The sequence below is a fragment of the Gekko japonicus genome, unplaced genomic scaffold, assembly GCF_001447785.1.
Source record: "Gekko japonicus isolate JY-2015 unplaced genomic scaffold, Gekko_japonicus_V1.1 scaffold11, whole genome shotgun sequence".
NCBI lineage: Eukaryota > Metazoa > Chordata > Lepidosauria > Squamata > Gekkonidae > Gekko > Gekko japonicus.
In genome coordinates this window covers 1,056,532-1,073,493 of record NW_015166418.1, presented here as the reverse complement: position 1 = coordinate 1,073,493, position 16,962 = coordinate 1,056,532, and the positions used below count along the sequence as shown (strand labels likewise).

Below are 16,962 nucleotides of genomic sequence, written 5' to 3'. Positions count from 1 at the left end.
CAACGGGGAAAGTGCCCCCTGCCACCTAGGGCAGGTACCCATTTATCTACTTGCTTTTTTCGATGTTATTTTTGCTTTTGAACCACTGGGTGGGCGGGAGCTGGGACTAGGGCCAGGCACTCACCCTGGCTGCGGTGGGTTTCGAACAGCTGTAGCAGGCGTTTAATCGCCTGCGCCACCACTCCCTAAATGATCAAGGACTGACTGTTAGGTATAGATGTCAAGCTGACAGGTTGGTAGTTACCCGGATCCTCCTTTTTCCCCTTCTTGAAGATGGGGACAACACTTATCCACCTCCAGTCTTCTGGCACCTCACCTGTTCTCCAAGAATTCTCAAAAATAATGGACAGAGGCTCAGAAATTACATCTTTTAGTACCCTTGGATGCAATTCACCTGGCCCTGTGGACTTAGTTTCATCTAAAGAAACTAGGTGTTTATGTACTACTCCTATGCTGATCATAGGCTACAACTCTCTTCCCTCATCATGTATTCTGTTTTTGCCATGTTGAGCACCATTTCCCTCACAAGAGAAGACTGAGGAAGAGTGGGAATTGAGCAGATCTTCGACGTGGTCTCTGTGCTTCACACCCATGGGATCTAGTGCGCACACGCTGGATCGATCGGTGCTGTAGCAAACTCTTTTAATGGATTTTCGCACCCAGTCCCTTGGACATGCACAGGAACCCAACCGCGCATGCCCAGAGGGGTGGGCGTGGACATCCCGCCAGTTCCTTTCTTTCTTTCTTTTTTTTAACAATATATTTATTAGTTTTTTACAACATAAGCCTGTATCATACATTCATACAAGTCAACAAGAATACAAATACATTTTTCAATTCATTTTCTCTTTCCAGCAACACAGACATAACTACCATGTTACCAAATAGATACATGACTGTCTTATTAATATTCTCCTTCTTGTTCCATCTGTATTGAGTACAAACAAATAAACAGACCGACAAGAAATTTATCTTTCAACCTTCCTTTGGAGTAATATACTGCCTCAAACAACCTATGAGTTCATATTGGCAATATTAAGACTTATTAGTATTCTGTAGACATTTATTTTCAGTATGCAGAACAGGGTTTAAGATCAAATTTATTTGTTTTTAATTTTTATTATTTTTATTATTTATTACTCTATTTTTTACTTTTCCTCAGTTTTCCATTCTCTCTTTATATCCTATGTATTAGCCACACCTTTCCGCAGTAAGCTATCTTTGATATTACTTCAACCATCTAGTTACCTATCTATTCTGATTCAGTCATGCTATTCTCACTACTAAACTTCCCATTATCACCATACACAATAAATAAATATATACAAGATTGAATAAATAACATCCATTAAACTTTTTATAAATTATTTTAAAATTTACCTCCTAACTTCCCAATTCATAACCCCTCCAAACAATTCATTTTTATTAAAAATCCAATTAATACCCCATATCACATTAAATGATTAAATTTATCTTCATAATTTTCTAATAATTCCAAAACTTAGAATAACTAAAAACAACAACACATAAATAAAGACATCCCTTATACTAATTCATTATTTCACCCACTCATAAATCCTTCAAGCATTACATTTATCTTATCCAAGTTAATCTTTTTTATTCTTCTGCTTACATTACCTCAAATATTATCACTCCCATTATTAAATTACTAACACTCTAAATTAAGCTGTCCTATAGCACATTGAATCATTATCTAGACTAACATTCCCCACCTGGAATACGGGCATAGCATTATACATTATACAAAGTTAATTATTAAACATCCTGGTCATTATTCCATCTGATCCTATCCTAAGTGTACACATTTCCTTCTATCCTGTTCAAAAGCTTAATCTTTCTTTTACACATCAACATTCTACTTTTCTGCTTCAGCTTCTCTAGATGCCTTCGATCTTTGTGTCTTCTTAACTTCCCCACTTTCTCCTTGTCTTTGTTCAACCATTCCATTTTCCTTCTTTTACAGTTCTCTTTAAATTTCCAAGTCCTTCTTTTCTTTCTCATAATCCTCCTTGCTCCTTCTCTTTCATTCTTCTTCCCTTTATTATTATAGTTAGATAGTCCTATTTTAACACATGCCAGTTCTTTTCCCTTTGAATTCTTTCCAGTTCTCCCAATTAACCCATGTTCCCTCTCCTGCATAGACTCCAGTTCTTTTTCTTTAATGACAGCACCTTCCTCCCTTTGTCGCTCCTCTGTTGTCTCCTTCAAATCGGGCCATTCTGCTTTCTCCGTCTTTCCAAACTCTATCTGTACATTCTCCAGCTTATCCACTATTTTCTCACATGTCTCTTTACATTCTCTTTGAATTGTCACCCTCAAAATATTCAAAAATTGTTCGATAGATAACTCAGCCACCGCATCATTTTCATCGGCTTCCTGCTCCACTTCTATCACTTCCGCCATATCCGACACGTTCTGCATATCCTTCTAATTATATTTCCAACAGATTGTTCCTTGTATTTCATACAACCTTCCACCAACTGCTTTTCTCTCTTTTCCCTTTTTAAATCTGTCTTTGCCAACAATACAAGTCCGTCAAACAGCACACACTCCAACGCTTGTCTTTTCCCCACCTCACAGAACGATATATAGTTTGAGTCCTTTATTTCTCCCAGCCACTTCTACTCTCCTGCTTGGACACTTTCTCTTTGGGGATTTAGCGCTCCTCCAAACAAAGATTTTACTCACACTTCAGGTTTCTTCTATCTTGTCGTTGCGTTAATTTCCTCGTCGAAGCTTTCTTTTATTTAAAAAGTCCGGAAGGTTGCGGCTAGTCCGAAGATGGCGGCGGCCATGTTCTTCCCCCTCCAACGGTCTTGTATCGGGGCTGTTTCTGGACACACACACCCGCTTTGCCAAGTGCGGGGCCCCCCCAAAAAAGACGCCCCTTACTCCAGCCCTTCCGCCAGAGGGCTGGCCAAATTCTCCCGGCCGCTGGGAGACTTGGAAAGGTCCGTTATCGGGTTGGGCGGCATGGACAGAAGCCGCGCTCCGCCCGTCGCCGCGCAGTCCCCCCACCGTTAAAAGAGCTTGCTACAGCACCGATCGATCCAGCGCATGCGCACTAGATCCCATGGGTGTGAATGCACAGATGACCACTCGAAGATCACCAGTTACTGGTAAGCAACCTGCTTTTCTGCCCTCTCTTCATCACCTGTTACAATTTCACTTTCCTGTCCCCACAGTGGGCCTACCATGTTCTTGATTTTTCTTACTTTGAATATAACAAAAGAACCCTTTTTTGTTGTTTTTAGCACCTCTTGCTAGCCTAAACTGATACTGAGCTTTAGCTCCCTACGAGCACTGGTTATTGGTTTATATTCATCCTTAGTTATAAGGCCCTCCTTCCATTTCCTAAAACAGTCTTTTTTATTTCTCAAATCTTTAGAAAGTTTTTTATGGAGCCACATTGGCTTCTTTAGGCTCCTCCCATTTTTCCTTCTCATAGGGATCGTTTGTGATTGTGCCTTCAGTATTTTTCTTTTGAGAAACTCCCACCCCTCTTGAACTACATAATAACATAAGAGACGCCAATGTTGGATCAGGCCAAAGGCCCATCCAGTCCAACACTCTGTATCACACAGTGGCCAGAAATACCAGTGCCATCAGGAGGTCCACCAGTGGGGCCTGGATATTAGAAGCCATCCCACTGTTGATCCCCCCAAGCACCAAGAAGACAGAGCATCACTTGCCCCAGAGCCCCTATCTATACCTTGTGGCTAATAGCCACTGATGGACCTCTGCTCCATATGCTTATCTAATTCCCTTTTGAAGCCGTCCATGCTTATAGCTGCCGCCACTTCCTGTGGCAGTGAATTCCATGTGTTAATCACTCTTTGGGTGAAGAAGTACTTCCTTTTATCCGTTCTAACCCGACCGCTCAGCAATTTCATGGAGTGCCCACGAGTTCTTGTATTGCGAGAAAGGGAGAAAAGTACCTCTTTCTCTACCTGCTCTTTCCCATGCATAATCTTATAAACCTCAATCATATCTCCCCTCAGTTATCGTTTCTCCAAGCGAAAGAGCCCTAAGCGCTTTAACCTTTCCTCATAGGGAAAGTGTTCCAACCCTTTTATCATTCGAGTTGCCCTTTTCTGCACTTTTTCCAAAGCTATAATATCCTTTTTAAGGTGTGGTGACCAGAACTGCACACAGTATTCCAAATGAGGTCGCACCATTGATTTATATAGCGGCATTATGATATTGGCTGATCTGTTTTCAATACCCTTCCTAATAATCCCCAGCATAGCATTGGCCTTCTTTATTGCAGTCACACACTGTCTCGACATCTACTACAACTCCAAGATCTCTCTCTTGATCAGTCTCTGCCAGTTCAGACCCCATCAATGTGTATTTATATTTAGGATTTTTGGCTCCAATGTGCATCACCTTGCACTTGGCCACATTGAACCCCATTTGCCATGTTGACGCCCACTCGCCCATCCTTGACAGATCCCCTTGGAGTGCCTCACAATCCTCACTGGTTTTCACCACCCCGAACAACTTTGTATCATCCGCAAATTTAGCCACTTCACTGCTTACTCCCATCTCCAAATCATTAATGAACAAGTTAAAAAGCAGTGGACCAAGTACTGATCCCTGTGGTACCCCACTGCTTACACCCCTCCACTGGGAGAACTGCCCATTTATACTCACTCTCTGTTTTCTATTAATTAGCCAGTTTTTGATCCATAAAAGGACTTGTCCTTCTATCCCATGATTTTTGAGCTTACTTAGGAGCCTTTGATGAGGAACTTTATCAAAAGCTTTCTGGAAGTCAAGGTAAATAATATCTATTGGATCCCCCTTGTCCACATGTTTGTTCACCCCCTCAAAGAACACTAACAGGTTAGTGAGACAAGATCTTCCCTTACAGAAACCGTGCTGAGTCTGCCTCAATAGGTTTTGTTCATCTATGTGCCTACTAATTCTTTCCTTAATAATGGTTTCCACCAATTTACCCGGTATCGACGTCAGACTGACTGGCCTGTAATTTCCCGGATCTCCTCTGGAACCCTTTTTAAAGATGGGAGTGACATTAGCTCTCATCTTCCACAGTGAAGACAGAGGCAAAAAATGCATTTAGCTTCTCAGCCATTTCCCTATCATCCTTCAGTACTCCTTTTACCCCTTGGTCATCCAAGGGCCCCACTTAAGTATTTACTTAAAGTAAAGGTAAAGGTTCCCTTGCTCGAAAGCCAGTCGAATCCGACTCTAGGGTTGTGGTGCTCATCTCCGTTTCAAAGCCGAAGAGCCAGCGCTATCCGAAGATGTTTCCGTGGTTGTGTGGCCGGCATGACTAAACACCAAGGCACACGGAATGCTGTTACCTTCCCACCGAAGTGGTACCTATTTATCTACTTGCAATTTCTTGCTTTTGAACTGCTAGGTTGGCAAGAGCTGGAACTAGAGATGGGAGCTCACTCCATCATGCGGCACCCAGGTCTCGAACTTCTGAACTACTAACTTTCCACAGCCTGCAGTTCAGCGTCTTAACCACTTGAGCCACCGCAGCTTAACTATTTACTTAACTCCCCACTTAACTCCCTTCTCCTTAAGTATTTCTGACCATGGGATTCTACCCAGCATAGCTTTAAGTTTGTTAAAATTTGCTTTCCTGAAGTCCAACCTATATGTCTGACATCTTTTCCCTTCCCCAAGACTGTAAATTCCAAAATTATATGGTCAATACTACCCAGGGTGCCCACTACTTTCATCTTGTCAACCAGGTCTTCCCTTCCTCTTGTTTCCCTTTCCACTTTCTGGAAAATGAATTTGTCAGGAATTTATTTGACCTTTCATTTTTAGCAGAGTTGGACTTCCAGAAGATAGCCAGATAATTAAAATCACCGATGACCATCGTGTCCCGTCTCTTTGAGGATCTTTTAATCTGTTCTAGGAGTGTCTCATCCAAGTCCTCTGCCTGGCTTGGTGGTCTATAGCAGACCCCCACCATAATATCACTATTATTTCTTCTTTTATTTTTATCCATAGACTCTCAACTGAACTTCCATGCTCAGATTCATGTATTTTCTCCTTTACATATAATGCTACTCCTCCCCCCTTCCTTATTTGTCTGTCCCTTTTAAACAAGTTGTACCCCTCAATCCTAATGTTCCAATTGTTAGTGTCATCCCAATAAGTTTCAGTAATGCCTATTAGGTCATAGTCCCCTTCCTGTATTAGGACTTCAAGTTTTTCCACCTTGTTTCCCGTACTCTGCGCATTAGTGTAGAGACATCGGTTTATGTGTCATGAGGTTTGCATCTCTGTACTTACTTGTACTTACTTCTATACTTAAGTCTACCCAAACTAAACAACAGTGCCAGCATGCTTAGGAAAAATGGTGGTTCCAGTTTGAATTGTAATATTTAAAACCCATTTGAAAGCAGAAGCCAAAATAGTCTCTTACATACCAATGTAAAACTTCTGGAACTTTTGAAACCAAGGGGGGAGAGGACTTGGGAGGGGGATAGAAATATGGGGGGAAACTGAAATATATGCAGTACTTACTGTCCTATCAAACATAAACATATTTTACTGTTTAAAAACATAAAATGCATAATTTATAACTTAGCATACAAAATTGCAGTCTTTGACATATTTAAGGAATTTATAATTCTTATAAAAGTTATAAATGCCTTAGTTTTATGATTGCAGAATAGCAAATATGCCCAGTACTTGACAAAAAACTGCTATCTTAGCACATGTCCTTTAATTTTTGCTATCAGGTTAGAGATCTGAGTTTTCAGTGAAACTTCAGTTTTCCTCTGAGTTTCTGCCTCACCTCCTTCTGATCTTTTTTCTCCATCCGGCAAGTGTAGAGCAATAAGCTACTTAGGTAAATGTGTCACACTGGTTTGAGAGAGACGTGAAAAGGTCAACCATATCAGGTCAAAAGGACAACAGAAGGCATAGAACTGTTGAGAGGCAATGGAAGCCCTGCTTCGTTCCTTCATGAAGATTCTGTATCCTAGGTGTAGAAATGCATCTTGGATTTAAGAGCTGTATATGTCTACAGCATGTCCACCTTGTCTTTAAAATAATTTCATTCATTTTTTTTAAAAAAATATTTCATATGAGGGTTTTTTTCAGAATTCCCCCAAATTTCCAGTTTTCTGTGTGTGTTTTTTCTGGACCTTCACATCTATGCTTTCATATCTGTAGTGTAGTCCCTTTGATTTCTCATGGGTCACCCACTTGTTCTATTCATTCTTTCAAACTTTATTTGCACTGTGATATTAAAGCATAGTTGAGTTTTCTGCTGAATGTAAGTGCTCAAGAAAGTAAGAATACTTGTAATTCAGTGCCAAATTATTTGTTTCCAACAGAAAAATTTCTTCTTATGCTGCAGTCTGTGAAGAGAGCATTTGCTATTGACCCCAGTCATCCATGGCTTCACGAGTGTATGATTCACCTCTTCAGCAGTGGTATGAATCCAACCTGTAACCTGGCCAAGATGATTCTAGAAGCTGTTACATGTAGTAATCTGTTGTAATTGATAATTCTGAACATTTTACTCAATATGTAATACATATTTTTCTTTTAAAAATAGTCATAAGATTATCCTATGCTGTGCTTGGATCAAGTTGAAACATTTCTGCAAGCACCAGGATTTCTGCCCGCAGTCCCCCCTCTGACAAGAAAAGAATTGGGGGTTGGGGTTCAGGCTGCTATGGTAGAGGGGAGGTGGAAAATCATACTTCACGGGTAGAAATCCTTGCACCTACAGAAACATTTGTCTGGATCCAACCTGTGAGCTCCATGTGCTACAAGCAAACTTCTTAATCCTGGGCTTCTCTGCTTAAAAGAATCAGATAGTAGGTGGTGAGAAAGGCCTCTGTCTGGACCCTTGAGAGCCGCTGCAAGTCCTTGCTTCCTTTATACTCTTTTCTTCCTCCCTTGCACACTTCAGATTTAATAACACTCTGAAAGTTTTAAATAGTTTGTCAAGGATATCAGGATATAAAGTAATGAAATATATGCCATGCTATCTGACTGCGGTGGCTCAAGTGGTTAAGACGCTGAACTGCAGGCTGTGGAAGGTCAGTTTTTCAGAAGTTTGAGACCCAGGTGCCGCAAGACGGGGTGAGCTCCTGTCTCTAGTTCCAGCTCCTGCCAACCTAGCAGTTCGAAAGCAAGAAATTGCAAGTAGATAAATAGGTACCACTTCGGTGGGAAGGTAACAGCGTTCCGTGTGCCTTGGTGTTTAGTCATGCCGGCCACATGACCACGGAAACGTCTTCAGACAGCGCTGGCTCTTCGGCTTTGAAACGGAGATGAGCACCGCAACCCTAGAGTCGGATTCGACTGGCTTTCGAGCAAGGGAACCTTTACCTTTACCTTTTTATCTGACTTCTATATAAATGTGACAGTGGGGGTGGTGCTTTTCCTTAATTATACAGTACTTAAGATTTTGCAGAACTGGCGTACTTCAATTAAGTATAGGAATTACCAAGTTAGAAAGGAAAAAATGTTAGGGCTGGGATGGAATCAATGTGGTATCCTTAGAATCATGTAGATAGACTGTTGGAAGGCTCTGGTACCAATGTGTCTTGATTCTTAATATGAAGCAGAGGTTGCATACTTGGAGATTTTTGCAGACGTTCATTCTTTCGTAGCCTAATTCTGTCCCAATTTCCATGCTAAATCATGTATACATACGAACAGTCCTAACAAGAGATGGGCACAAACAGGGAAAATGTGGTTTGTGTTGGTTTGTGGCTGAACCACCAACTGAACCCCGAACAGGGAGGTTCATTCACAGACCGAACCAGTTCGTAGCCACGCAAACCCCATTGAAAGGGACCAGCCCTTTTAAATGGTGTTTGCAGAAAGCCCAAAACACAGCTGAGCCGTTGGTAGCAACCTGTTTCAGGCTTTCTTGTGCAGTCACTTTAATGGGACTGCACAAGGACACTCCAAAAAATAGCTGAGCAGTGGGAAGGCACTCCCCGCTGCTCCATTATTTTTGCAGCTTTCGCAGGGAACAAAAAGTAGGGGTTTAAAGGGATTTGGAGTCCCTTTTAAACCCTTGCTTTCTGCTCTATCCACGAACCACTGTGACCTGCTTTAAAAGTTCATGGAAGGAACTTTGATTAGCGAACCACAAACAGAGCAAAATTTGTGATGAATTTAGCTTCGTGGTTTGGTTTGTGCCCATCACTGAGCCTAACTACATCAGGTTCTCCCCAGCTCCTACCTTGTGTAAGACTGTCCTTTGGAAAGACTCTTGTATTCATCAATAAATAGTATCCTTAACTAAAATTACACTGATAAATTGGCATATTTTGATTTTATATGGAAAAATAGTATTGATTTTTTAGGTAAATGAAACATAGCCATAGAAAATACATCAATATCTGTAATGATTTGCCATAAATGTACAAAACAAATTTTAACTAATGTACAGTAAAGACTAGGTAGTGGCTTTAATTTAATAGAAGTAATTGTAATTGCCCACTGTATTAAACCAAAAACAACCTGAAATAGTTAACTGTTTTTAATGCTATAGTTTCTGAAAGCAAAGATCTACCAGAAGCAGTCAGAACAGTGTTGAATCAAGAAATGAATCGGCTTTTTGGAGCAACTAATCCAAAGAACTTCAATGAAACTTTTCTTAAACAGAACTATGATTCATTACCACACAGGTTATCTGGTATGTAATTTCCTCTGTATTGCCTCAAGAATTTTTTGTTGTTCTCTGGTAATGTAGCAGTTTCGGTCCTACATACACTTTTTATTAATTTAAACACACTAGCCTATACTACTTTCAAAGGGTGCAAGAGGAATGTTAGATCCAAGCCACATGATCAGCCTCATGTGATTATTGCTTGGATGGTACCACTTCAGACTGTGGGTGAGGGACCAAATGTTTGTATGACCTACTTTTTGGTTCCCACAGGCCTCCAAACATAAAATTATTGATTTCTCGATACATTCAAGCATTTGATCCATCATATGCAACTGCTGATTATTTGTATCTTAGAAGTGATATGGCATGACTATTGTCATCCTTAGCAAAAGTACTGAATCAGTACTTGTTGGGGTTGGATCCAACAGAAAGTTTGTAATAATGGGGGGTGGGGATAATAGAGTACCTGTACCAAGGACCTAAAAGAGGCATGCAGAGGTCAGTTTCACAGCTGTCATAGGAGTCGGTGTAGTGCTTCTGCAAATGGAGTGTATTAATAGAATTCCCTCTCACCAGAGAGCTGCAGCTGAGGGTTTGGGCCTTCCCAGAACAGAGTGACCGGGGGGGGGGGGGGCGCTTATCAAGAAAATACAATTGGTAAAATCCCCCTCCCCCATTGCAAGAGTAGAGGAGAGGGTAGTTGATATCCTGTGTGCTACATGACACAATATTTTGGAAGATTCACTAATCTTTGGCACCAGATATCATGGTCCTGCTGGGTGAAGGTAGTAAAAATCCTAATCCTTCCTCCAGATGAGCACAGTTCGTGGAAGCATTGGCTTTACCTCATTTGGTCAACAAAAGTATCCTGAAGACAATGAGGTAGATAAAGCTATTGGAATACCTTGATAGCTGTGTAAACACACTGATTACTGAGAACAGCATCTGTAGCAAGCAACTACCAAACTTGTGTCTGAAACAGTGTGGAATTTCAGCCTTAGAATTGCACCTATCCTTTTAGTTCTATTAAAACAAATTGTATTGGATCAAGTCCAACCAGCCTCTTGCACAATATGTACAGATGTTCTCTGTTTTCCTCTTTCCCTAACTAGACCTTTTTGATGAGCGGAAAGATGATACAGTAGAGAGAGGCCACATGAGTCATGGAACCAAAGGAAGGAGAGGAATCATGCAAAATTGCCACATCTTCCATTCATTGACCTCTGCTTGCATTTTTCCCTCTTTGCTGCAACCACCATGACTTGTGTGGCTTCTTCCACAGAGGTCCTGCAACTCCAGGGATTTAAGACGGAAATACTTTTTTGGGGGGGGGATTGACATTGTTCCAGTTATATGATAAACTGAATGGAGCTGTGTGTGTGTGTGCCCCCCCCTTTCTCGTAGCTGCCAAAATGGTGTATTATTTGGATCCTGCTAGCCAGAAAAGAGCTGTGGAATTGGCAACCTGCCTTGATGAATCTCTTATGAACAGAAAGCTTCAGGTAAATTTTATTGATATGCAAAATTCTTTATTCTCTTTGCTCTTATCTCTTTTCTAAAAACTGCTATGGGAGTATTCTATTTTCTAGAGATCCCATATTACAAACGTGTATGCACACTACAGTTAATAATGTTACTCAAATAATGTTATAACAGATGTTTACAGTAATGAAACCTTAAAAAAAATCATGCTAGCTATAAAGTTTTCCATTAGTGTTTTTTGTTTTATTTTTGTGTGCATGTGTGCTTGCATGCCTGGAAGTCATGGTGACTTCTGGTGACCCCTACTAGGCCTTAGACATTTTTCAGAGAGGTGGCTTGATAGCCTGCCTCTGCCTCCTGAGCTCTGGTATTCCTTGGAAAGTCTCTCTTCCAATTTTTGCCACGATCAGGCCTGTTTAGCTTCCAAGATCTGACAAGTTCAGGCTTGCCTGAGCTATCCAGGTCATGGCAACATTTTCCATCAGTGTTAATGTGCATTATTGATATAGACAAGCCCCTAAAAGGTTTGACACTCTTTTCCTCGCTTTTTAGACTTGTATGGAGGTATTGGAAGCATTGAATGATGGTAGCCTTGGAGACTGTAAAGAAGCAGCTGAAGCATACAGAGCAAATTGTCATAAGCTTTTCCCTTACGCGTTGGCTTTTATGCCCCCTGGATATGAAGAGGATATGAAGATCACAGTTAATGGAGATATATCTGCAGAGACCGAAGAACTGGCCAATGAAATATGAACTTTTAAAAAGAGTGGAATAATTTTTGGACCGTATCTGGTATATAATATTTTTGTCACGCACCTGCTGAATTGTTCTACCGTACACAGAGAATGGAGAAGTAAAAATGGTTGCCTTCAAAGTTTTACTTTTTTATCCTGCTGACGAAGTATATAATATAAAGTAACGTATTACTGGATATAGGTGGCTCAGTTAAAGAAAAACTAAGCACTGCTAAAATTGAAAAGTATCCTTTATCTACATGCCCCGTTTTTAAACTAATTTATATGGAATCTGAAGGCTTAACACCCATGGGAGCAGGTGTGTGGCATAAATATTACTTTAAATTTGTCTTGTTGAGATGACTATCTCGGACAGCAGAACTGCTGTTTTAGCACTGGATCCTTTCACTGAGCACAAAGAGTTGTTGGGGCTTTAGCATCTGACTGATTTGATATCAAGATGATTCTACCCTTTGGAAGTATGCGATGTGAATCACTGTTTGCAGACAAACCTGCAACACGCATACAATATTGTTGTAGAGACTGGGACATAAGATATGAAGCAAAATAACGAAACATAAGGTGTTCAATAAGCTTGTTGTGTCTCCGAAATTCACTGCACGTGATCAGTTTGGTGTTCTTGCACCACAGTTTTTAAATGAAGGAACTGGTTAGAACATTCTTTGTTTTAATTAACAATTTGAAAAGAACTCAGCTGCTTACTTTGGAGACAAGTATTGACGGCATTGATTGGCTAAACTTGTTAAAACTGTCGTGCAAGAACCAAATGAAATTATGCACTGTGATGTGGCACCAACTCATTAGAAAGACAGCATGTATATTTCACGTACAGTGGAAATATAAATGAACATAACTATGGCTTGAAATTTCAAAGAGCAGAACTCCTGACTACCAACTTCTGACCGATCAAGAGACTAATTGTTTAAAACCTCAGCAGGCCTTGTTCACGTTATGCAGAAAAAAGTGCTGCAGTTTAGATACCTCTGGAACTTTTCCACAGTGTCACAGGTTTGTAATACTTGAAGCCCTACATTTCTAAGAATATATTTCTTGCTCAGTTGTTTCAGGCAAGCCCATGACTTTGTAACTTTTAACGGGCCCAAGATTTTTTTTCAATAACAGACCAGCTTCTTATTCCTGCAGTTACAGATGTAATTTCCTTTGTCAAACATAAGGTACCAAATATAATGCAATAAAATGTTTTGAAAGAGAGTTGTGTGCCTGGAGAATTTGAAAGCTGCTGTTAGATAAATAGTAGTAGGGCAAGACCAATGTAATGTGTAGGAGTATATTAGTGTTGGTGAAATCCCACAATGCATAATGCAACAGTGCTTGGAGACACTACTCTCTTCCACCCTTCTTCCCCAATAAATCTTAACCAGTGGCTGCTGCTGTGAATAGTAGCTTACACGTTGGCAAAGGGTGTGGTTTTGGAGGAGAGTGAATTAAATGAGAACTTACATAGACTAGAAAACTTCAGACTGGAAGCCTAATATTTAGCAGGAAAATATCTGAATTGTTGCCAGTTGTCAAAATTTGACCGTTGACATTTTGGTGGTTTTCATTGTTGTGCATTCCTTTAAGGGAGATCATTACTCTTTCTGTGATAAGAAAAGTATGGATTCCTCATTCATTATCTATAAATATACTGTTTGTGCAAATGGATACTAATGAACAACATTAGTTTTGTCATAATCTTATGTTAATCACTCTGTTCATGGGCCAGTATTTAAGTAAGTTCTCAAGTGAAAAAATACTGTGTAAACCACTAATTTAAAAGGGAAATCATGCCTAGTCTGCAAGGATCTCAGGCTGTCCATCTGTAAAACTTGGAGTTGGTTACAGCCATCATCCATAAACTACTAGTGCAGATGACAAGATGTATATATAGAAACCATGCTGCTACAGCCTTGTCATTGTCGATAAAAAGCTATATTATTTGTGAGCGCTGCTGAAGTGTAGGTATGGGTGGCTAATATAGGTCTCTCATATTCCTTTTCCTCCTGTTCAGAGATAGTCGATAGCTTGAGGGCTCTGTTCTGTATGACTTTTCAATCTTGGCTGCTGTTGTTGTTTTTGTAATTGCAGATAGGGAATTCGGAGAAGTTCCGAATTACACATCTCAGCTTTGTCTATTTAGCATTTGCATGATAATATTTGAGTACAATTGTAGAAGGCAAGGGAAGCTGAGCAAGGAACTAGTGCTCCCATAAACCATCATAGCACTGTTCTTGCCATAAGCCTGCATACACAAAGTAATTAAATTCACATGGTACATGTAAATGAAAGTTAAGTATTTTCCAAGCTCACTTTATACTGGCCTGCTTTTGATGCTTGCAGGACTATAAAAGCTCTAAGCATCCCTATAAGTGAACTAGCTTGGGAGGGGGGTTGTGTATAAACAACCACCCATTTAGGCAAGGTATGTTCAATTTACGATGAAACTGATTTGCACTTCTAGCTTTGAGTTTGGGGAGAACTTCTTGTTCCGTTGGTCTTCTGGTTGTTGAAAGTCCCAAGACCACGAGAAAGGGGTAGAGAATAAATCAGTTGACCCAGGGGGAGGGGGAGCCGCTCAGCCCAGAATGGCTGCTGCTCTAGAGGGGCCTGTTATGTTTATATTCGTATTGTCTTCCGTGCACAGGCTTCCGGAAAGCTTTCCTGGGTTATCACTCTTTACCATGCCGCTGAACTTTTGTTTCGCTACAACAGACTAACACGGGTACCGGCTGGAACGCACACACACAAATGTCTGCCCGTAGCCTAGCCAGGCCCAGAATAGGGCAAACAAGGAATACGGCAGGTCACCGCAAGCAGAGAAAAGTGAATGCGGTCTTTTTAAAACCGTGCCCTCAGTGGCCATCCTTAACGGCGGGCTGATTCGTGCTCAGAGGCCTCCCCCTTCTCTCACCCAGAGGGAGGTCGCGTTACGGCTGCCGACAGAGTCCGCGCGTCTCGCCCTGCTTCCGCCAGGGGGGCCTGACTTCGCTCTCCGCTTATCAGCTTAGTCCCTACCAAGAAAGGGGAGGAGCAACCTCCGACGTGCCTGCCTGAGTCCCGCCCGCCACAGCTTCAAGCGGCAAGGGAAGCGGTTCCTCAGCGGCCTCCGCCTATCGAAGCCTGGGGCTCACATGACCGCTGGCCGGCGAGTGCGCATGCGTACAACCTGCCCGAGGGGGGCTGGGCATTGGGGGGGGGGAAGGGGGTAGTGCGGCTGTCTGTGCTGGAGCTCCGGGCCCGGCAATGGCGACCGAGGTGGAGTCGTCGCTGGAGCTGAGCTTGTCGACCAGCGGCACAGAGCCCGGGACGCTGCCCCCTCCGCGCTCCCGCATTTTCAAAATCATCGTCATCGGCGACTCGAACGTGGGCAAAACATGCCTCACTTTCCGCTTCTGCGCTGGCCGCTTCCCGACGCGCACCGAGGCCACGATCGGGGTGGATTTCCGCGAGCGCGCCGTCGCCATCGACGGGGAGCGAATTAAGGTACGGTTAGGCTGAACGTAAAAGCACTCGGCAGAAGAAGCCGGGTTGTCTCGCATAGGCGGGGCCGCCACTGGCGAAAACAAGCTCTCGCCATGGGGGCGTGAGGGCAGCTTGTCACGGTTGCGTCCCATGAGGCGTTTTAATCTGGGAGAACCGGGTTTGATCCCCCACTCCTCCACGTGCAGCTGCTGGATGACCTTGGGCAAGCCATAGTTCTGTTTAAGAGCTGTCCTTGAAAAAGAGCAGTTTCTGTCAGAGCTCTCTCAGCCCCACCTACCTCACAGGGTGTCTGTTGTGGGGAGGGGAAGGGAAAGGAGTTTATAAACCACTCTGAGACACCTTTGGGTAGTGAAGGGCGGGGGATAAATCCAATCTCTTCTCTTCTTCATCTTCTTCTACTCGCCAGGTATCACTAACGACATCAAGTACATTTAATGCTGCTCTGATTTGTTGCTTTACCTAATCTTTTAAAATCTAGAGTTAAACTGTACCTATTGAATTGTAGAACCCAATCTCAGGCTTGGGAGCGGTTTTAAAGACTTCAGTGACTTCCCACCAAGCCAGAAGTGTATCAACTGTAATATTGTTGATACAATTAGTTCTTATATACTAGCTTTGTGGGCTATAGACCTAAGTATTAGAGGAAGCATGCCATGTGGTTGAGTTATGTAACAAATGGAGAATTCATGTTCAAATCCTGGCTCAGCCATGAAGTGACTTCGGAACTTTTCACTCCTTCCATTTGAAGATAAAATGGGGAAGGGAGAAAAAATGAATACTTTTTGAAGTTCCTTAAAGGAAGGGTGAGGTAACAGTATGATGAAGTAAGAGGTACAGGTTCATTACAAAAGTGTGCAGCAGCCTTTGTTAACATCTCATGTTAATTTTACATCTTTTTTCCTCAGACATTAAAATGGTGGACGCAAGCCATCTGTTCACCCTTAAGAGGCTTTTTGAAAGATGCCCATGTAACCAAAACTCTTGGCCATAGAAAAGATCTTATTCTAAAGAGCTGAGCCAGTATCTTGATGTCACAATGAGTGAAATTATTTGTGTTTTCTCTCTTTTCTCCACCCCTGACCCTTTGAACCATTCTAGATCCAGCTCTGGGATACAGCAGGGCAAGAGCGATTCAGGAAGAGCATGGTTCAACACTATTATAGGAACGTACATGCTGTCGTGTTTGTGTATGATATGACAAACATTGCAAGTTTTCATAGTTTGCCATTGTGGATCGAGGAGTGCAAGCAACATTTGTTCACCAATGACATACCGCGGATATTGGTTGGAAATAAATGTGATTTGAGAAGTGCAATTCAGGTACCTACGGACATGGCACAGAAATTTGCTGATACTCACAGTATGCCACTTTTTGAAACATCTGCTAAAAATCCTGATGACAATGATCATGTAGAAGCCATATTTATGACCCTGGCTCATAAGCTCAAGAGCCATAAACCATTAATGCTTAATCAGCCACCAAATCATAGTACAGTACAATTAGAAGCTGAACCAAAACCTACCATGACATGTTGGTGTTAACTTGTAGTATTTTTAATCACCCTGTCTAGAGTGCAAGTGTTTTAA

General features: G+C 41.8%; 2 protein-coding genes across 6 annotated transcripts in view; both read left to right on the top strand.

Annotated features, from left to right (window-relative positions):
- The window catches only part of NAA15 (N(alpha)-acetyltransferase 15, NatA auxiliary subunit), a 57,317-nt gene extending 43,891 nt beyond the window's left edge, over nucleotides 1–13,426 (top strand). Inside the window, exons 17-20 of the mRNA XM_015411611.1 lie at nucleotides 7,353–7,451; nucleotides 9,536–9,679; nucleotides 11,060–11,157; nucleotides 11,690–13,426. Coding sequence (XP_015267097.1) covers nucleotides 7,353–7,451; nucleotides 9,536–9,679; nucleotides 11,060–11,157; nucleotides 11,690–11,890 — 542 coding nt within the window. The 3' untranslated portion in view covers nucleotides 11,891–13,426. The remainder of the gene's footprint in view (nucleotides 1–7,352; nucleotides 7,452–9,535; nucleotides 9,680–11,059; nucleotides 11,158–11,689) is intronic.
- A 1,662-nt stretch (nucleotides 13,427–15,088) lies between these two features.
- Nucleotides 15,089–16,962, top strand: part of RAB33B (RAB33B, member RAS oncogene family) — a 12,638-nt gene continuing 10,764 nt past the window's right edge. For 4 of the 5 annotated variants that reach the window (XR_001482535.1, XR_001482536.1, XM_015411615.1 and 1 more), the window contains exons 1-2: nucleotides 15,089–15,375; nucleotides 16,474–16,695. Coding sequence is in view for 3 of the 5 variants with exons in the window: in XM_015411615.1 (XP_015267101.1) it covers nucleotides 15,136–15,375; nucleotides 16,474–16,695 (462 nt within the window). In the remaining 2 variants the exon portion in view is untranslated. Of the gene's footprint in view, nucleotides 15,376–16,473; nucleotides 16,934–16,962 lie in introns of those variants that run through there. The other variant, XM_015411614.1, reaches the window with a different exon arrangement.